This window comes from Delphinapterus leucas, chromosome 2 (assembly GCF_059928025.1).
Source record: "Delphinapterus leucas isolate spDelLeu-1000000601 "Yukka" chromosome 2, BTC_Dleu_Yukka2, whole genome shotgun sequence".
NCBI lineage: Eukaryota > Metazoa > Chordata > Mammalia > Artiodactyla > Monodontidae > Delphinapterus > Delphinapterus leucas.
Genome location: NC_143130.1, coordinates 179841052 through 179859979, shown reverse-complemented (window position 1 = coordinate 179859979; position 18928 = coordinate 179841052). Strand labels below are relative to the sequence as shown.

The 18928-nt window shown below is 40.6% G+C and overlaps 1 protein-coding gene across 1 annotated transcript in view; it reads right to left on the bottom strand.

Annotated features, from left to right (window-relative positions):
• The window catches only part of TDRD9 (tudor domain containing 9), a 124565-nt gene that overhangs the window by 67688 nt on the left and 37949 nt on the right, over positions 1-18928 (bottom strand). The window contains exons 7-8 of the mRNA XM_089908266.1: positions 16009-16173; positions 7943-8046 (exon numbers count right to left, since the gene is read on the bottom strand). Of these exons, the coding sequence (XP_089764392.1) occupies positions 7943-8046; positions 16009-16173 (269 nt within the window). The remainder of the gene's footprint in view (positions 1-7942; positions 8047-16008; positions 16174-18928) is intronic.

Genomic DNA, 18928 nt, shown 5'->3' with positions numbered 1-18928 from the left:
AAAATAAACAAATGGGGGCTTCCCTGGTGGTGCAGTGGTTGAGAGTCCACCTGCCGATGCAGGGGACATGGGTTCGTGCCCCAGTCTGGGAAGATCCCACATGCCGCGAAGCGGCTGGGCCCGTGAGCCATGGCCGCTGAGCCTGCGCATCTGGAGCCTGTGCTCTGCAACGGAAGAGGCCACAGCAGTGAGAGGCCCGCATACCGCAAAAAAAAATAATAAATAAATTAAATAAAATAAACAAATGGGATCTAATGAAACTCCAAAGCTTTTGCAAAGCATAGGAAACTACAAACAAGATGAAAAGACAACCCTCAGAATGGGAAAAAATATTTGCAAACAAATCAAGGGATTAATCTCCAAAATATACAAACAGCTCATGCAGCTCAATATTAAAAAAAACAAACAACCCAATCAAAAAATGGGCAGAAGACCTAAATAGACATTTCTCCAAAGAGGACATACAGATGGCCGAGGAACACATGAAAAGCTGTTTAAAATCAGTAATTATTAGAGACATGCAAATCAAAACTACAATCAGGTATCACCTCACACCAGTTAGAATGGGCATCATCAGAAAATCTACAAACAACGAATGCTGGAGAGGGTGTGGAGAAAAGGGAATTCTCTTGCACTGTTGGTGGGAATGTAAATTGATACAGCCACTACAGAGAACAGTATGGTGGTTCCTTCAAAAACTAAAAACAGAATTACCATATGACCCAGCAATCCCACTACTGGGCATATACCCAGAGAAAACCACAATTCAAAAAGACACATGCACCCCAATGTTCACTGCAGCACTATTTACAATAGTCAGGTCACGGAAGCAACCTAAATGCCCATTGACAGACGAGTGGATAAAGATGTGGTACATATATACAATGGAATATTACTCAGCCATAAAAAGGAATGAAATTGGGTCCTTTGTAGAGATGTGGATGAATCTAGAGACTGTCATACAGAGCGAAGTCAGAAAGAGAAAAAAAATATGGCATATTAACACATATATGTGGAACCTAGAAAAATGGTACCAATGAACTGGTCTGCAGGGCAGAAATAGAGACACAGATGTAGAGAACAAACATATGGACACCAAGGGGGGAAAGCAGTGGGGGGGGGGCGGGGGCGTGTGCTGAACTTGAGATTGGGATGGACATGTGTACACTGATGTGTATGAAATGGATGACTAATAAGAACCTGCTATATAAAAAAATAAATAAAATTCAAAAAAAAATAGATAACTAACAAGGAATTACTGTATAGCACAAGGAACTATACTCAATATTTTGTAATAACCTATAAGGGAAAAGAACCTGAAAAAGTATATATATACATACACACACACACACACACACACACACACACACATATATAAAACTGAATCAATATGCTGTATACCTAGAACACAATATTGTAAATCAACTATATGTCAGTTTAAAAAAATTGGAAAAAAAACCCAAATATAAGAAGGCTATGTAACATATGGGCCTTATATAAAGGTATTAAAGGTAAACAAAAAAACAAAAGTATAAACATCCCTAACTACCAAGAAAAAATTCAAAACATAAAAAGAAAAGGAAGAACCATGCAATAAATATGACATATCTGAGGCTGAACACATGAGTCATATACATCAGTAAGCCTGGATGGCTGAAGCCAATGAGCAAAAGAAAAAGATTTTCAAGTAGCTCACAAAGCAAAACCAACTCTATGCTATATGCAAAACTCACACTTAGACACTAAGCAATTCAGAAAATGAAAACAAATGGATGGCAACGATTTTAGAGGTAAAGACAAACAAAAGAAAGCAAGAGTTGCAATCTTGATATATGACAAAGTAGAATTCAGACTCCACAGTATTAAGCAAGGCAAAGAAGGGCACAGTATAATGCAGAAGGCCATAGTTCACGACACTGTGACAGTTATGAGTATCTAGCAGCAAAAGACTGGAGCAGCCCTCTTCACAAAGCAGAAACCACACATGATGAAGGGAGAAACAGAAATACACTAATAAGAGGAGGCTTCACACACCAGTCTCATTCCACAACCATTCCAAGGGTCAAAAAATAAATTTAGGGACCTCCCTGGCGGTCCAGTGGTTAAGACTTCGCCTTCCAATGCAGGGGGTGCTGGTTTGATCCCTGGTCGGGGAGCTGAGATCCCACATGCCTTGGGGCCAAAAAACCAAAACATAAAGCAGAAGCGGTATTGTAACAAATTCAATAAAGACTTTAAAACATGGTCCACATCAAAAAAAAAATTCTAAAAAAAAAATAAATTTAAAAAGCTAACAACATAATGGATAGTGTGCAACTTATGACCATATGTCAAACTTTTCACTCTGATAATAAAAATTGTCATTTCAAGGGCATGCAGAATATTCATGACAACTGACCATGTGCTAGATCACAGAAAAAAAAAAAAACACTTCAGTTCCATGAAGCAAAAATAATACAAATAATATTTTATGATAACAATTCCATCAAACTTGACATTATTAGTAAAAAGTGCTTAAAGGCCCTTTTATCAAAAAAAATTTAATTTCTCTTGGGTCAAAGGGGAAATATAAGCCAAAATTGAGACTGTCTCAAAAATAACAAAAACACTACATATCAGAACATATGGGATACAATCACAGAAGTCACCAAATAAAAATTCATGGATTAAATACTTCTATCGATAAAATAAAAGGATGAAACTAAAATAACAATCAATTTAATAGTTAAAAAACAGTAACAAAGTAAACCAAAAAAGTGGAAGGAAGGAAATTATGGCAAATAATCAATTAAAATAGGGTTCTTTAAAATGTTTTAAATAGGCAACTAATAAACAAATGAACCTAGGTGTAAAATAAACTGGTTACCAAACAGAGAGAATTATTATTTAAAGTAATATTTGAAAACAGCTCTCTCTGACTGTATATCCAGCGAGATATATTCTAAGAACAAAAGGAACAGCAAAGCAGTTTTATACTTCACTCACAGGTTTAGTTTTAGAAGGACTATCACTATTTACTTGTTAAACTATTTTTTTATTATATTATGGGGGAAAACAAATAAGCAAATAATGTTTTAGCAACCAGAAGTTTTGGTGTTTAAGAAAAGCACTAAAAATGTAATCAAGCAGGACCCTATGGGGCCTTCCCAGGACAGAAACCACCCCACACACACACCATGTCCTCCACCTTCCTCTTATTTGTAGAAAAACTTTAGCCTCCTAGGCCTTCCAAGAGTTCCAAAGAGCAAATTTAATCAGAGAAGTGAAAAAATGCAGAAACAAAGGAAAACAGTCAAGCAAGACAAAATAATAATAGTTTAGCCATTAAACAAAGTCAAGGACCTTTAGTTCCTCCTCAAGGGCAATAGGTACTATCCTGAGCCACATCCTTTGAGCTGTTTTGCAGATACTGAAACCCCCACCAGGTAGAAGAAGTTAACTGCATGGTGACCACAAGCCTGTAGACCCCAGACCAGTTGGAACCAGAAGGCTGAGGATGTTGACTCCCGATTACCTCATCAACAACCAATCAGACGAGCGTCCACGAGCTGATCAGGCACCCCACAACTCTCCCTCACCCTACCTTTAAAAACCTGTCTTTAAAAGCCTTTAAAGGCTTTCAAGGAGTTCAGGCTTTTTGAGCATTAGCTGCCTGGACTCCTTGCTTGGCGCCTGCAATAAACCCTGCACTTTTCTTCACCACAACCAGCGTCAGTAGACTTGCTTTACTGCACATGGGTGAGCAGACCTGAGTTTGGTTCAGTAACGAACATATAAAAGAAAAGCTAAGAAAAGAACAATATTAAATTTGAGTTTAAATATCATTTCATGTATGACAGTTAAAATAAATTACCAACAACAACAAAAAACAAACAAAAAATGGGCAGAAATAGACATTTCCAAATAGACATTTTTCCAAAGAAGACATACAGATGGGCAACAGGCACATGAAAAAATGTTCAACATTGCTAATTATTAGAGAAATGCAAGTCAAAACTACAATGAGGTACCACCTCACGCCAGTCAGAATGGCCATCATTAAAAAGTCTACAAATAACAAATGCTGGAGAGGGTGTGGAGAAAAGGGAACCCTCCTACGCTGTTAATGGGAATGTAAGTTGATGCAGCCACTATGGAGAAGAGTATGGAGGTTCCTTCAATAACTAAAAATAGAATTACCATATGATAGAGCAATCCCACTCCTGGGCATATATCCAGACAAAACTATAACTCAAAAAGATACATGCACCCCTATGTTCACAGCAGACTATTCAAATAGCCAAGACATGGAAACAACCTAAATGTCCACTGACAGATGAACAGATAAAGATGATGTGGTACATATATACAATGAAATATTACTCCAGTGGAATATAACCTTTAATTGAGAAGAATCTGAAAAAGAATATATATATATATATATATATATATATATATATATATATACACACACACACACGAATCCCTTTGCTGTACACCTGGAACTAACACAACATTGTAAATCAACTATACTTCAATAAAATTACAGCCACTGAAAAGACTTAGAAGCAATGACAGACACCCCAGTAGCAATGAGCACACTTAGAATCCAAATCCTGTTTTCTAAAAACATTCCTCACTACAAGGATCAGTTCCTTGGAGAAATGATTCTTGGTCTAGTGCAGGGAAAGAACAAGATGAATGGCTTGGAACACCTTGTGCCAGAAAGCAAATAAATGCCCCAAAACTAAGGAAGTCACGTCAAATAATACAGGAGCCAACTTACCAAAGGCTCCCGCTGGCCAAATTTTGGACAACTGACTGTTAAAAAAATAAAACTGATTAACTTTGGCACTTTAAATAAATAAAATCCATGAGTCTCAAGAGAATGAGAAGACAAACCACAGACCAAGAGGAAACATTTGCAAAACACATATATGATAAAAAGACCTGTTATCCTAAATATATATATAATGCTCTTAGAACTCAACAATAAGAATATGAACAATCCAAGTAAAAAATGGGCAAAAGCCCTGAAAAGACACATCACCAAATAAGACACACAGATGTCAAATAAACCTATGAAAAGATGCTCCACAACATATGTCATCAGGGAAATGCAAATTAAAACAAGATACCACTGCATACCTATTAGAACTGTCAGAACACTGACAGCACCAAACGCTGGAGAGGATGTGGAGCAACAGGAACTCTTGTTCATTGCTGGTGGGAATGCAAAATGGTGCAGCCACCTTGGAGCACAATTTCGCAGTTTCTTACAAAACTAAACATACTCTTACCATATGATCTAACGAATGCACTCGTTGGTATTTACTCAAATGAAATGAAAACTTACATCCACACAAAAACCTGCACTTGGATATTTATAGTGGCTTTATTCACAATTGCCAAAACTTGAAAGCAACCAAGATGTCCTTCAGTAGGTGAACAGGTAAACAGACTGTGGTGCATCCAGATGATAAAATATGATTCAGCACTAAAAAGTCCTGAAAACACATGGAGGAACTTTAACTGCTTATTTCTAAGTGAAAGAAGCCAATCTAAAAGCTGCAATATGTACGATTCCAACTCTATGACATTCTGGAAAAGGCAAAACCATGGAGACAGTAAAAAGTCAGTGATTGCCAGAGGTTATGGAGGAGGAAGGGATGAACAGGTCAAGCACAGAGGATTTCTAGGAATCTTTAGGGTTAAGAGTGAACCCTAAACTATAGTCTCTAAGTGATAATGATGTGTCAATTGTAACAAATGTGCTACTCTGGTAGGAGACTTGATAGGAGGGGAGGCTGTGCATCTGTAGGAAAGGGGGTACACAGGAACTATTTGTACTTTCTGCTCAATTTTGCCTTGAACCTAAAACTGCTCTAAAAAATAAAATCTATTTAAAACGGAAAAAAAAAATCCACGAGTCCACTGTGACATGGAAAGAGAGATAAGGAGAAAAGAGGCAGGGTAATAAAAGGAAAATTCCTCTTTATAGAACAATCTCAGAGAATAATAAGAACAAGTGATAAAATCAGAACCTCACTAATGTACCAATGACTCAGGAGAGAGCATCAGTGGATACTACTGGATGAAAGGTTGCTGGGCAACACCCAAGCCACCACCATTCAGACTCCCTGAGTCCACTGAGCCTCAAGCAAGATCAATGAAAAGACTGCCACACCTATTCACAGCAGTCAAACCACAGGACAAAGACAAGGAAGGAGGCTGAAAGTTAACCAGGCAAAGGCAGATTTACCTACAAGGAACAGCTGAACCAAAAGGTAACCTCTCACCATAATAAGAGAAGCCAGAATATTATGGGAAAATATCGTAAAATATTGAAAGACAATAAAAAAGGGTATATTTAATATATGTAAATTATACCTCAATAAAGTTACTTAAGAAATTAGAAAAAGTAAAGGAAAGTCTAAGATGAAACAATGATGAATAAAATGATATATATCTGAGTAAAGCTAAACACACTGATCATATTAAAAACAACAAAAAAATTGTGGGAGCTTAAAAACAGAGCTGCATGTAACTTGGATTTTCCAACTCATGTGTCAAGCACTACTCAAGGCCCCAGACACATGGAGATCCTGGCACATCCCTGACCCCGGCACTGGAGAAACGGGGGAGTCAGAATCCGAACACACAAAAGTGAAATGTCTGGCAGGAAATCTATTCTGAAGGCACAGAATACAGCCACCTCACTGCAAGGTACTGTTCACCAGGAATGTAAGACAATGAATACCTTGAGGAGGAACTAAAGACAGTGAATACCTTGACACTTTCTGTATGTTTACGTTACACAACTAACAACTAAAAGAAGAGAAATACCATGTCTGTGTGTGTCTAGGGCCTATAAGAGAACAGCTTTCCCAGCAACCGAGTGCTGGTTACTATGAGGAGGTGGAATCTATATTCTGTTTGTTGTCCCAATTATAAATGGTATTTATGAGCTGTAGCAAAATGAGCACAGTAAAAGGTCTTAATATGGTATAATATTTTGAAAATTAAGACTCTAACTACCACTTGGAACCTAAAATTGTCCTTAAGGGAAAATAAATATGTTCTAGGTTTCAAAGAGCCAGCTAAATGAAAAAGCGTCTGGATTACAATGGGAGACTGCTTAGAATCGGGAATATATCTTCACAGTAAATGGAAACAAAGGCAAAGAAAGGCTTTCAACAGTTTCTCCTAATGTGGTCCTTTGAGTTTTACCTTAGGACTGTGAGTGACTTGACTGACATGACTTCCTTTTTTTTTTTTCTTTTTAAAGATTTTTATTAGCTTTTGGTTTTATCTTTCTACTTTTAAATTAATTAATTAATTAATTAATTTTTGCCTGTGTTGGGTCTTCGTTGCTGCGTGTGGGCTTTCTCTAGTTGCGGTGAGCGGGGGCTACTCTTCGTTGCGGTGCACGGGCTTCTCATTGCGGTGGCTTCTCTTGCTGCGGAGCAGGGGCTCCAGGCACCCGGGCTTCAGTAGTTGTGGCACATGGGCTCAGTAGTTGTGGCTTGCAGGCTTTAGAGCGCAGGCTCAGTAGTTGTGGCACACAGACTTAGTTGCTCCGCGCCATGTGAGATCTTCCTGGACCAGGGCTCGAACCCATGTCCCCTGATATGGCAGGCGGATTCCCGACCACCGCGCCACCAGGGAAGCCCTGACATGACTTCTGTGTGTCTGGAAAAACTATTCTATCTTCAGGCTGCAGTTTCTAGCTTTAAACACAGTCAGTCCTAAACTGTTCTTAGCATGATTTTAACTACTTTAAAATAGAAGTTTCCAGTAAAAAAATTTGCAAGATACTGACATTATTTTAAAATATACACAGTGACTACTGAAACAGTATCTACAGTTACTATTATAAAAACAGTAAAAAGCTTCAGAACGAATAAAGATTTCTTAATTCTCAGATACATTCAAGTACACTGCCACGTGGAGCACCTCTTACCCACTCTCCTTCATGTCCAAGTCATCAAACATCTGAATGAGGGAGACAGCGACTTCATAGATGTCCTTGGTTATCACTGGCTCCTCCAAGAGGTGAGGAGAAAGCTAGAAAGAGGAAGAGGAAAAGCCAAAACAGGATCACCAAGGAAACTCGGGTTGGATGGGTGACCCGCGAGTTTACCACCATAACAAATACCCCGAACAAACATGGCATCGTTTGCAGCCAGTATCTGGTGAATGCTAAGCGTCAAGCCCTTCTCAAGGCCCCGACACTCACGGCACACACGTCGCGGGAGCAACGGAGGAGTCAGGGTCCACACATACAGAAGTGAGACCTCTGGTGGGAAATCTATTACGAAAACAAAGGAAAAGTTGCTCCCAATGCCGGTGGAGCCAGGAAGAGCTTCTGGTCAGAGGCAGTGCTCATGCCCTCGACCTCAGAGCGCCTGAGGACTGCAACAGCATCATGTGGAAAATAGCCCTAAAAATCACAAGTACCGGGAGAAGGCAACAGCCCATCTGTATCTGCCAATTTACAGTAATAATATAACCATGTCATATTATAGCTACCAAGCTTTTTGAGGGGGTCCCTAGACTACTTTTAACTGTGTATTAAAACAAAGCCACGTGGAGGCCAGTTCCTTTAAACTTGCCCTTCAGGTGCTTCTCTGGAACACTGGGGTTCAACCACATCCACAGACTCCCTGGTGAGGTTAGAATTACCAGTCTGAGCTGAGAGTGTTCATAGGACCAAGGCCATCACTGCATATCTCTCCAGAATATCCAGCATTAGGTTATGTCATTGTTGCCATAAAATCTATTTTGTAGCCATACTGAGTTTTTTCACCAAGAATATTTTTGTTTATTTTGTTTATTTAATAATTTTACTTATCAAGTACTGTATGAAAGACACAACATTTGATTTTGTGAAAAACAGATCAGAAGACTTCAGGAGAAACTCCTTTTCCAATTTTTACTTAGAGTAAATTAAGTCAGCTAGTATTCAAATAATCCATGTTTCATTAAAATTACAATTCTACTAATATAAATATGACAAATTGACTCTTATTTAATCAATAATTTTGAATAAGCATTCTTGATGTTCAACCTTTAAATAATTTGCTACTTTACCCAAACAATAACCAGTATTTACCATAACACAACCAGACAAAAAAGAAATAGAAGAAAAGGTATACTTTTCACAAACTCCAACAGTAGATCCAAATCCATCTAGAATTGTTTTCCTACAAACAAGTTGTGGGAAAAGCATGACATCAGTTCACAAGTGATTTCACTGAGTTCTAGAATCCAAGCCTAGAGAATATTTTTTGAACACACTGCTAAGATACCAAACATAGCCCTGCTTTCTCCAAGCCAGCCTTGACACAGGTGACAAAGGACATACACTAGTCACAGCCCACCCATCGACCTGCTGTACCCATTCCCTTCTGTTTGCGGAGAGGAAACCAGGAGGAGGCACGACAGACAAGCCTCCGCATTCCCAGAGAGCACAGTGTGGGCAGGCAGTGGAGTGAAGTGCACTGCAGAGGGCATGCTCAGTCAGGAGCGGGACTGTGGAGGGAAGCGCTGCTATTCACAGAGGCGGGGCCAGGGTGGCTCCAGTCAGCCCACCCACCGGTGCCCAGTGTTCAGCGACCATGATTTTTCTGTTCCAAGCTGAGGCCCTGGAGCCCTGCCTGTCTGCCTCCATCCCAGTCGGCCTCGCCCAGGCCAACCAGCCTGTCCGGGAAGCAACCCGTCCCACACCATCCTCCCAATTCCCCTTCAAATGGATTACAGCAAAACCAAGCAGAATTATAGAACAATGATGCTCTAGGGTGGTGGAGTGTGCTCCAAAAAGAACCCACGGGGAGGCCTGGGGAGTGGGCCATGCTCTGCTGCTGGACCAGGCTGCAGATCACGGGTGGCCACAATTTATCCCAGTTCATGATTACATTTTATGTCCTTTCCTACGGGCAGGTTTTGTGAGGGTTTTTTGGCAATTAAAAAAAAAGTTGAAAATGAAGCATGAAAAGGGCTCTTCAAAGGACACTGAAAGTAACAGCCAGAGTTGGTAACAGAAAGACCAGGAGGGCATCATGGGACCCAAGGGAATGGTGAGTTTCAAGAAAATCAAAGTGGCCAACAGTGTCAAATATTAGAGAGAGCTCAGGGGGTGTAGGGCCGAGTGCTCTGGACTTCACGAGGTGGTTACTAGTGACACTGCGGGGTGCAGTCTCGGCTGAGAGGTGGCAGTCAGTGGGGGGAGGGTGGAGAAGTGGGCACTGGGAGTTCAAAGTCTGGCAAAAGCTATGAGAAACAGCGCACCTAACGTGGGTGTCTTTTAAGATGAAAGAGACTCAGTGCCGTTTAAATGTGGACAAGATGCTAGGAAAGACACGGAGAGGAGGGCAGTGAATCAGACGAGGCCCCTAAGGAGGTGGGAAGGGATGAGACAACCACAGGGTGAAGAGGCTGCTGCTCTGGAGGAGGAGGACCTTCTCCCTCGCAACACGAGACAGCGTGCTGAGTAATCACATGACAGCACGACTAATCACGGTAATAAAACTGTGATTTTAACAAAGGCCCTCTGACTCCAAAAGCTATAACAGAATCTACATAAAGCACCTTTTCTGTAAGGCTTAAAATTAATACAGAGTTAAATCTTGAGTATCGGTTCATTGAAACCCTAAGTGACACCGATCAGGACATACGGTAAACAGCGCTGGGGCCAGATGTCCTCTAGCAGGTGAACACGATGCACCCATCTGCTGCCAGGGCCTACACAGGCTCACGGAACGTGCCCAGGCCAGACCCCGCTCCTCAGCACATCCACAAGGAATCAAACACAAAATACACATCAACAGAAGTCAATCAGACATTGGCCAGGTGAAAAGACTAGTAAAGCATTATTACTCATATTCCAAAATGGGTCAGACAAGGCACAATGCTTAAATGTTATAAATACGGGCCCTCTCCCCTCCACCTTGAATACGGGCTGCACTTAGAGAGACTTGTTTCCAACCACGGAGTCCAGTAAGAAAAGGAAAGAAAGTGTCTCCTTACCCTGTTCATAACCTTGGGGGGGGAGCAGTGACAGACAATAAAACTAACCTAACATATATATATATATACACACACACACATACGTATATATATATACACACACATACATATATATATACACACACACATGTATATATATGTATACACACACATACGTATATATATACACACACACACGTATATATATACACACGTATATATATACACACGTGTATATACACACACACGTATATATACACACACGTATATATATACACACGTGTATATACACACACACGTGTATATACACACGCGTGTATATACACACACATACGTATATATACACACACACATACGTATACACACACACGTATATATACACACACACGTATATATACACACACACGTATATATATACACACACACGTATATATATACACACACGTATATATAGACACACACACGTATATATAGACACACACATATATATAGACACACACGTATATATAGACACACACATATATATACACACACACGTATATACACACACACACGTATATACACACACGTATATACACACACACGTATATACACACACGTATATACACACACACATGTATATATACACACACGCGTGTATATACACACACGCGCGTATACACACACACGCACGTATATATACACACGCGTGTATATATACACACGTATATACACACACGTATATATACACACAGTATATATACACACACATACGTATATACACACACACGTATATATACACACACGTGTATATATACACGCACACGTGTATGTATACGCACACGTATATATACACGCACACGTATATATACACACGTGTATATATACACACACACACGTATGTATATATACACACACATACGTATATATACACACACGTGTATATACACACACACGTGTATATATACACACGCACACGTATATATATACACACGCATACGTATATATACACACGTATATATACACACACGTGTATATATACACACACGTGTATATATACACACACATAGTATATATACACACACGTATATATACACACATACATACGTATATATACACACACATACGTATATACACACATACGTATATATATACACACACGTATATATATACACACACGTATATATACACACACGTATATATACACACACATACGTATATATACACACATACGTATATATATACACACGTATATATATACACACACGTATATATACACACACGCACACGTATATATATACACACGCATACGTATATATACACACGCATACGTATATCTATATACACACGCATACGTATATATATACACACACGTATATATATACACACATACGTATATATATACACACACGTATATATATACACACACGTATATATATACACACACGTATATATATACACACATACGTATATATACACACGTATATATACACACACACGTATATATATACACACATACGTATATATACACACACACGTATATATATACACACACGTATATATATACACACACACGTATATATACACACACGTATATATACACACACATACGTATATATATACACACACACATACGTATATATATACACACACACATACGTATATATATACACACACACGTATATATATACACACACATACGTATATATATACACACACACGTATATATATACACACATACGTATATATACACACATACGTATATATATACACACGTATATATACACACAGACGTATATACACACACGTATATATATACACACACACATACGTATATATACACACATACGTATATATATACACACACATATGTATATATACACGTATATATACACACACATATGTATATACATATACACACATACATATATATACACACACACGTATATATACACACACACGTATATATATACACACACACGTATATACACACACACACATATATATACACACACACACGTATACATATATATACACACACATACGTATATATGGAAAAAGAAAAGGAGGGCAGAGTAACGTTACAAGGGAGAAACCTGGTAAACACCACCGGGGCCAGGAGATCAAGGTCATGTCACCAGCAATGAGCCGTGCTGCTGGTCATTATGTGATGGAACAACACTTCACCCCGGTGGTCTTCCTCCCCCAAACTCATAGCCCCGGTCTAATCATGAGAAAAACACCAGAAAAATTCCAGTAATGGGGCATCCTACAAAATACCTGGCCAGTTCTCCTAAAAATCATCAAGGTCATCAAAAATAAGAGAAGTCTGAGAAACTGTCACAGCCCAGGGGAACCTAAGGAGACATGACAGCTAAACACAATGTGGGATCCTAGAGCAGAAAAAGAACTTTAGGGAAAGCCAGTGAAATCCAAACAAACTCAAGTTCAGCTAATAGTAATGTTCCAGTGTTAGTTTCTTAGTTCTGACAGGTTTGGGGTTTTTTTGAAGTGCTACAAAGTAAATGTTAACTGTAGACTCTAGGTGATGGACACACGGGTGTTCACTACAAAATTTCTTTCTACTTTTCTGTTTTGAAATACTGTCATTTTAAAAGCTGGGAGAGGACCTCCCTGTTGGCACAGTGGTTAAGAACCCGCCTGCGAATGCAGGGGACACGGGTTTTGAGCCCTGGTCTGGGAATATCCCACATGCCACGGGGCAACTAAGCCCGTGCACCACAACTACTGAACCTGCGCTCTAGAGCCCGCGAGCCACAACTACTGAGCCCGTGTACCACAACTACCGAAGCCCACGCGCCTAGAGCCCGTGCTCCGCAACAAGAGGAGCCACTGCAGTGAGAAGCCCGTGCACTGCAACGGAGAGTAGCCCCGCTTGCCGCAGCTAAAGCCCACGCGCAGCAACAAAGACCCAATGCAGCCAAAAATAAATAATTAATTAATTTTTTAAAAAAAATTAAAAGCTGGGAGAAAAAAAAAGAAGTGCTACATTCTAATGGCCATCACTGGCCTCCCTCTGACATAATTAGATTTGACAAAACACATCTTCTAATGAGGTGAACCCTAGTCAGTCGACTCATTGTAGTAGAGACTGTTTATTTTAACATTACAGATTTTTCTTTTTTTTTGGCCGAGCTGCGCAGCATGTGGGATCTTAGTTCCCCAACCAGGGATCAAACCCATGTCCCCTACATTGGGAGTCCAGAGTCTTAACCACTGGACCGCCAGGGAAGTCCCTACAGATGTTTTTAATAAAAGTCAAACTCTTATATAGAGCAATTTGGCAACGTGCATCAAAATTCTAAATGCACACATCCTCTGACCCACTTCCAGGAAGGCACAACCTACACAGGGGTCCTCGAAAGAGGTGTTTTACTCCCATCCCAGGGATGTCCAGAAACATTTTTGGTTGTCACAGGGGGGTGGGGATGGGAAGGAGCCCTACTTGCATCTGGTGGGTCAAGGCCAGCAGAGCTATTAAATATCAAGCATCCTCCAATGCACAGGACAGCCCCCGCCATACAGAATTACCTGGCCCAAAATATCAACTGTGCTGAGGCTAAGAAACCCTGGCCTACAAGATATACCTTCACATGCACAAAGATGTTCTCTTTAGCACTGTTTTTAATAAGAAAAGATAAGAAACACTGGAGATTAGTTAAATAAAGAATAATCTTTACTACATGCACCCCAACGTTCATAGCAGCACTATTCACAATAGCCAAGGCATAGAAGCAACCTAAATGTCCATCGACAGATGAATGGGTAAAGAAGATGTGGTACATATATACAATGGGATACTACTCAGCCATAGAAAAGAATGAAATAATGCCATTTGCAGCAACATGGATGGACCTAGAGATTATCATAGTAAGTGAAGTAAGTCAGACAGAGAAAGACAAATACCATATGATATCTCTTACATGTGGAATCTAAAATATGATACAAATGAACTTATTTGCAGAAAGACTCAGAGACATAGAAAACAAACTTCTGGTTATGAAAGGGGAAAAGGGGTGGGGGAGAGATAAATTAGGAGTTTGGGATTAGCAGATACCAACTACTACATATAAAATACATAAACAGTTAAGGTCCTACTGTATAGCACAGGGAACTATATTCAAGACCCTGTAATAAACCATAATGGAAAAGAATATGAAAAAGAATATATATACACACACAATATATATATAACCGAATCACTTTGTACACCAGAAACTAACACAACATTGTAAATCAACCATACTTCAATTTAAAAAAAAAGAATAATCTTTATATTTATATTCACATAAAAGAATGTTATGTAGCTCTAAAAAGGAAATGAAGAAACTATATGACATGTAAAAAATGTGAAAAGGTAAGTGAAAAAAAAAAACAAGATGCACATAGAACGCTATCATTCTGTAAAAAACAGAAACAATACACCCATATTTGCCTGTAAATATGGAAAGATCCAGAGAAATTAATGACAATAATTTAGTGGGGGAACTGGGCAGACAATGGACAGGAGTAGGAAGGAGATATTTTATACCTGCATATACTCTTCGATCTTCAAATCCTATAAATGTATTACCCACGTGAAAACAACTGTAAATCAACTGCAACTTTTCATAAGAATATGTTATCACACACTGTTCCCACAATGCAATCCTTCTTCAGTTTAGAGCAATTCAACTTACATTAGAAAATTTAATTTAACAGAAATAAAATTACCTCCTACCCTCAGCTGAATCTGCCATTTTGCAGCTGACCAAAAGCTGACATTTTTTCTTCAACATCAATAAAGTACAAAAGCAGTTTGAATAACTTTCACCGGGACACACAGAGTGCTTATCATGCTCACGTTTATGACAACAAACCCCGGAGCTTCCTTCCTCTTATTCTTCTCCAGCCCCATCCCACACCACCTCTCTGCTCCAATTTTAAGCTCCAAAAGAGCCTTGCAGTTGTAGCTAATAAATGCAGGTGTGATCAAATACAAAAGTACATTCACTGTAAAAGAAACAGTGCGTTCCAACATACCCTGCTATGATGAACGTGCTCCAAATCATTAAGATAATACTCCTCAACTGCATAGGGCTTTCCTTCCACTTCAAAAATATAAGCAGGGTTCACCTTGTTCTGAACAGGAACAGCAAAGTAATCTGCAAACTCTTTACAGTTGATGGTGGCTGACATCAGGACTACCTACAGAGTAAGAAAAACCATTAGACAAAATGATGATGATAATAACTGAAATGAAATACTTTTACAATTCTAGGCTTGTCTTCTGTTTTAATAATTTTCAAAACTTTAACTGAATACTTCAATTTGATCTCCAGTGTAATTCAAATTATTACAGTTTAAAGAATGCTCAGAGATGCCAACTTTTAAATTTCTCTTCAATTGCTTTATCAAGTGAGAAATTACATTTCTCCAATTATGCTAAATTACAACCATTAACCTAAAAGGACACTTTGCATCAGAAAGCTAACTTAAGGGCTTCCCTGATGGTGCAGTGGTTAAGAATCCGCCTGCCAATGCAGGGGACACAGGTTCGAGCCCTGGTCCGGGAAGATCCCACATGCTGTGGAGCAACTAAACCCGTGTGCCACAACTACTGAGCCTGCGCTCTAGAGCCCGTGAGCCACAGCTACTGAGCCCACGTGCCACAACTACTAAAGTCTGCGCACCTAGAGCCCGTGCTCCACAGCAAGAGAAGCCACTGCAATGAGAAGCCCGTGCACCACAACAAAGAGTAGCCCCCGCTCACCACAACTAGAGAAAGCCCGCGTGCAGCAACGAAGACACAACACAGCCGAAACTAAAATAAATAATTTATTTAAAAAAAAAAAAAGCTACAGCTAAAAAAAAAAAAGAAAGCTAACTTAAGACAGAATAAGCTACTAGATGTTATGCTCCAGAAAAATGAGGGAGTAAAAAGCACCAAAGAGAGGGCTTCCCTGGTGGCGCAGTGATTAAGAATCTGCTTGCCAATGTAGGGGACACGGGTTCGAGCCCTGGTCCGGGAAGATCCCACATGCCGCAGAGCAACGAATCCCATGTGCCACCACAGAGCCTGCGCTCTGGAGCCTGCAAGCCACAACTACTGAGCCCACGAGCCACAACTACTGAGCCCATGTGCCACAACTACTGAAGCCCACATGCCTAGAGCCTGTGCTCCGCAACAAGAGAAGCCACTGCAATGAGAAGACGGCACACCGCCAACAAAGAGTAACCCCCGCTCGCTGCAACTAGAAAAAGCCCACGCGCAGCAACAAAGACCCAACGCAGACAAAAATAAATAAATAAAATAAATTTATTAAAAATATACAAAAGCTCTTTAAAAAAAAAAGGCACGAAAGAGGAAGAAGAAAAGGGGCCCATAAAACCTTGACTCTAAGCCGAGAAACTGGAGAAGCCCCAGGACAGCCGCTGTGCAGCAGCCCAGGGGAACCAGTCCAGACCAAGTGGGACAGCAGAGGCTCAGGGACTCACCACAGGTTTCAGTTTTGCCAAAAAGCAAATATGGGATGACATCCTTAAGAAACTCAGCCATGAATACCAGAGGCAGCATCCACAGCCCATCAGCTGTGCCCTGGAGAAGGTGGCAGCGTTACAAAGGGTCTGCGCCATCCACCAGTCTCCAAAATGCTAAGCAGGAGGTAAACACAGCTATCTGCTGACCACTGACTACCTACTACGTTTCTGAAGTGTAAATCTTAGCAGAAAAGTAAAAACTTTACACAGGTATTATTAATACACTTACTGGGTAAACAAAATGTCTGTATTTTCCCAGCTAATGTTAGATACAAGAGGTCAAAGTCCTGCTGACCAGAACTCACTGAGACAAGATGCTTATGGTTAGAAGGCAGGCTCTGAGAAACCACTTGGGGTGTAAGAGTGGCCCCCAATGGGCACACCCATTGCAGATGTTCTCTAAACCACCTTCCAAGGAACAGTGAGGCTAAGGAACTGCAAGGCTTTTGTTCTACTGAGGCAGCAGGCGACGAGAAGGTCAAATCTGGACTGCTCAAAGCTATGAGGTTCCGTGCTGCCACCAACTTCCCTGTCGTGCACCCTCCCCCAAGCAGCTCTCAGCCTCTCCTCCAGACAGACCGTTCAACAGCCTGCCCAAGACACCTGCTTGTCCAGGGTGGCCTGGGCTGAGTCTGGTCAGCCAGCAGTGACAGCAGGGTCAGCAGGCTGGGGGATGGCACAAAGCCAGGGACCTCTAAAGGTATGGGTGGGGAGCGGAAGGGGGTCTGGAAGGCCCATCTGCCCGTGCTCCTGCATCTAAGTCTCTGACAGCCACTCTCTTTCTAAAAAGTAAGAAAAAAGGAATTTGGGGGCTTCCCTCGTGGCGCAGTGGTTAAGAATCCGCCTGCCAATGCAGGGGACACGGGTTCGAGCCCTGGTCCGGGAAGATCCCACATGCCGTGAAGCAACTAAACCCATGCGCCACAACTACTGAGCCTGCGCTCTAGAGCCTGCAAGTCACAACTACTGAGCCCATGAGCCACAACTACTGAAGCCCATGCACCTAGAGCCCGTGCTCCACAACAAGAGAAGCCACTGCAATGAGAAGCCCGCACACCACAATGAAGAATAGCCCCCTGCTCACCACAACTAGAGAAAGCCCACGTGCAGCAACAAAGACCCAACGCAGCCAAAAATAAATAAATTTAAAAAAAAAAGAAAGGTCCAGATTCTGGGGACTTCCTTGGCAGTCCAGTGGTTAAGACTCCACGTTTCCTATGCAGGGGGCATGGGTTCAATCCCTGGTCAGGGAACTGAGATCCCACATGCCCCACGGCACGGCCAAAAAACAAAGAAAAAGAAAGGTCCAGAATTGTTGAACAACCTTCAATGTCATCTTTAAGATTCAGAAAAAGGAATGAAATAGCCAAATTCTCTCATTCATTTTATAGTCATCTCAAGCAATAAGACAACTTATTGCAAA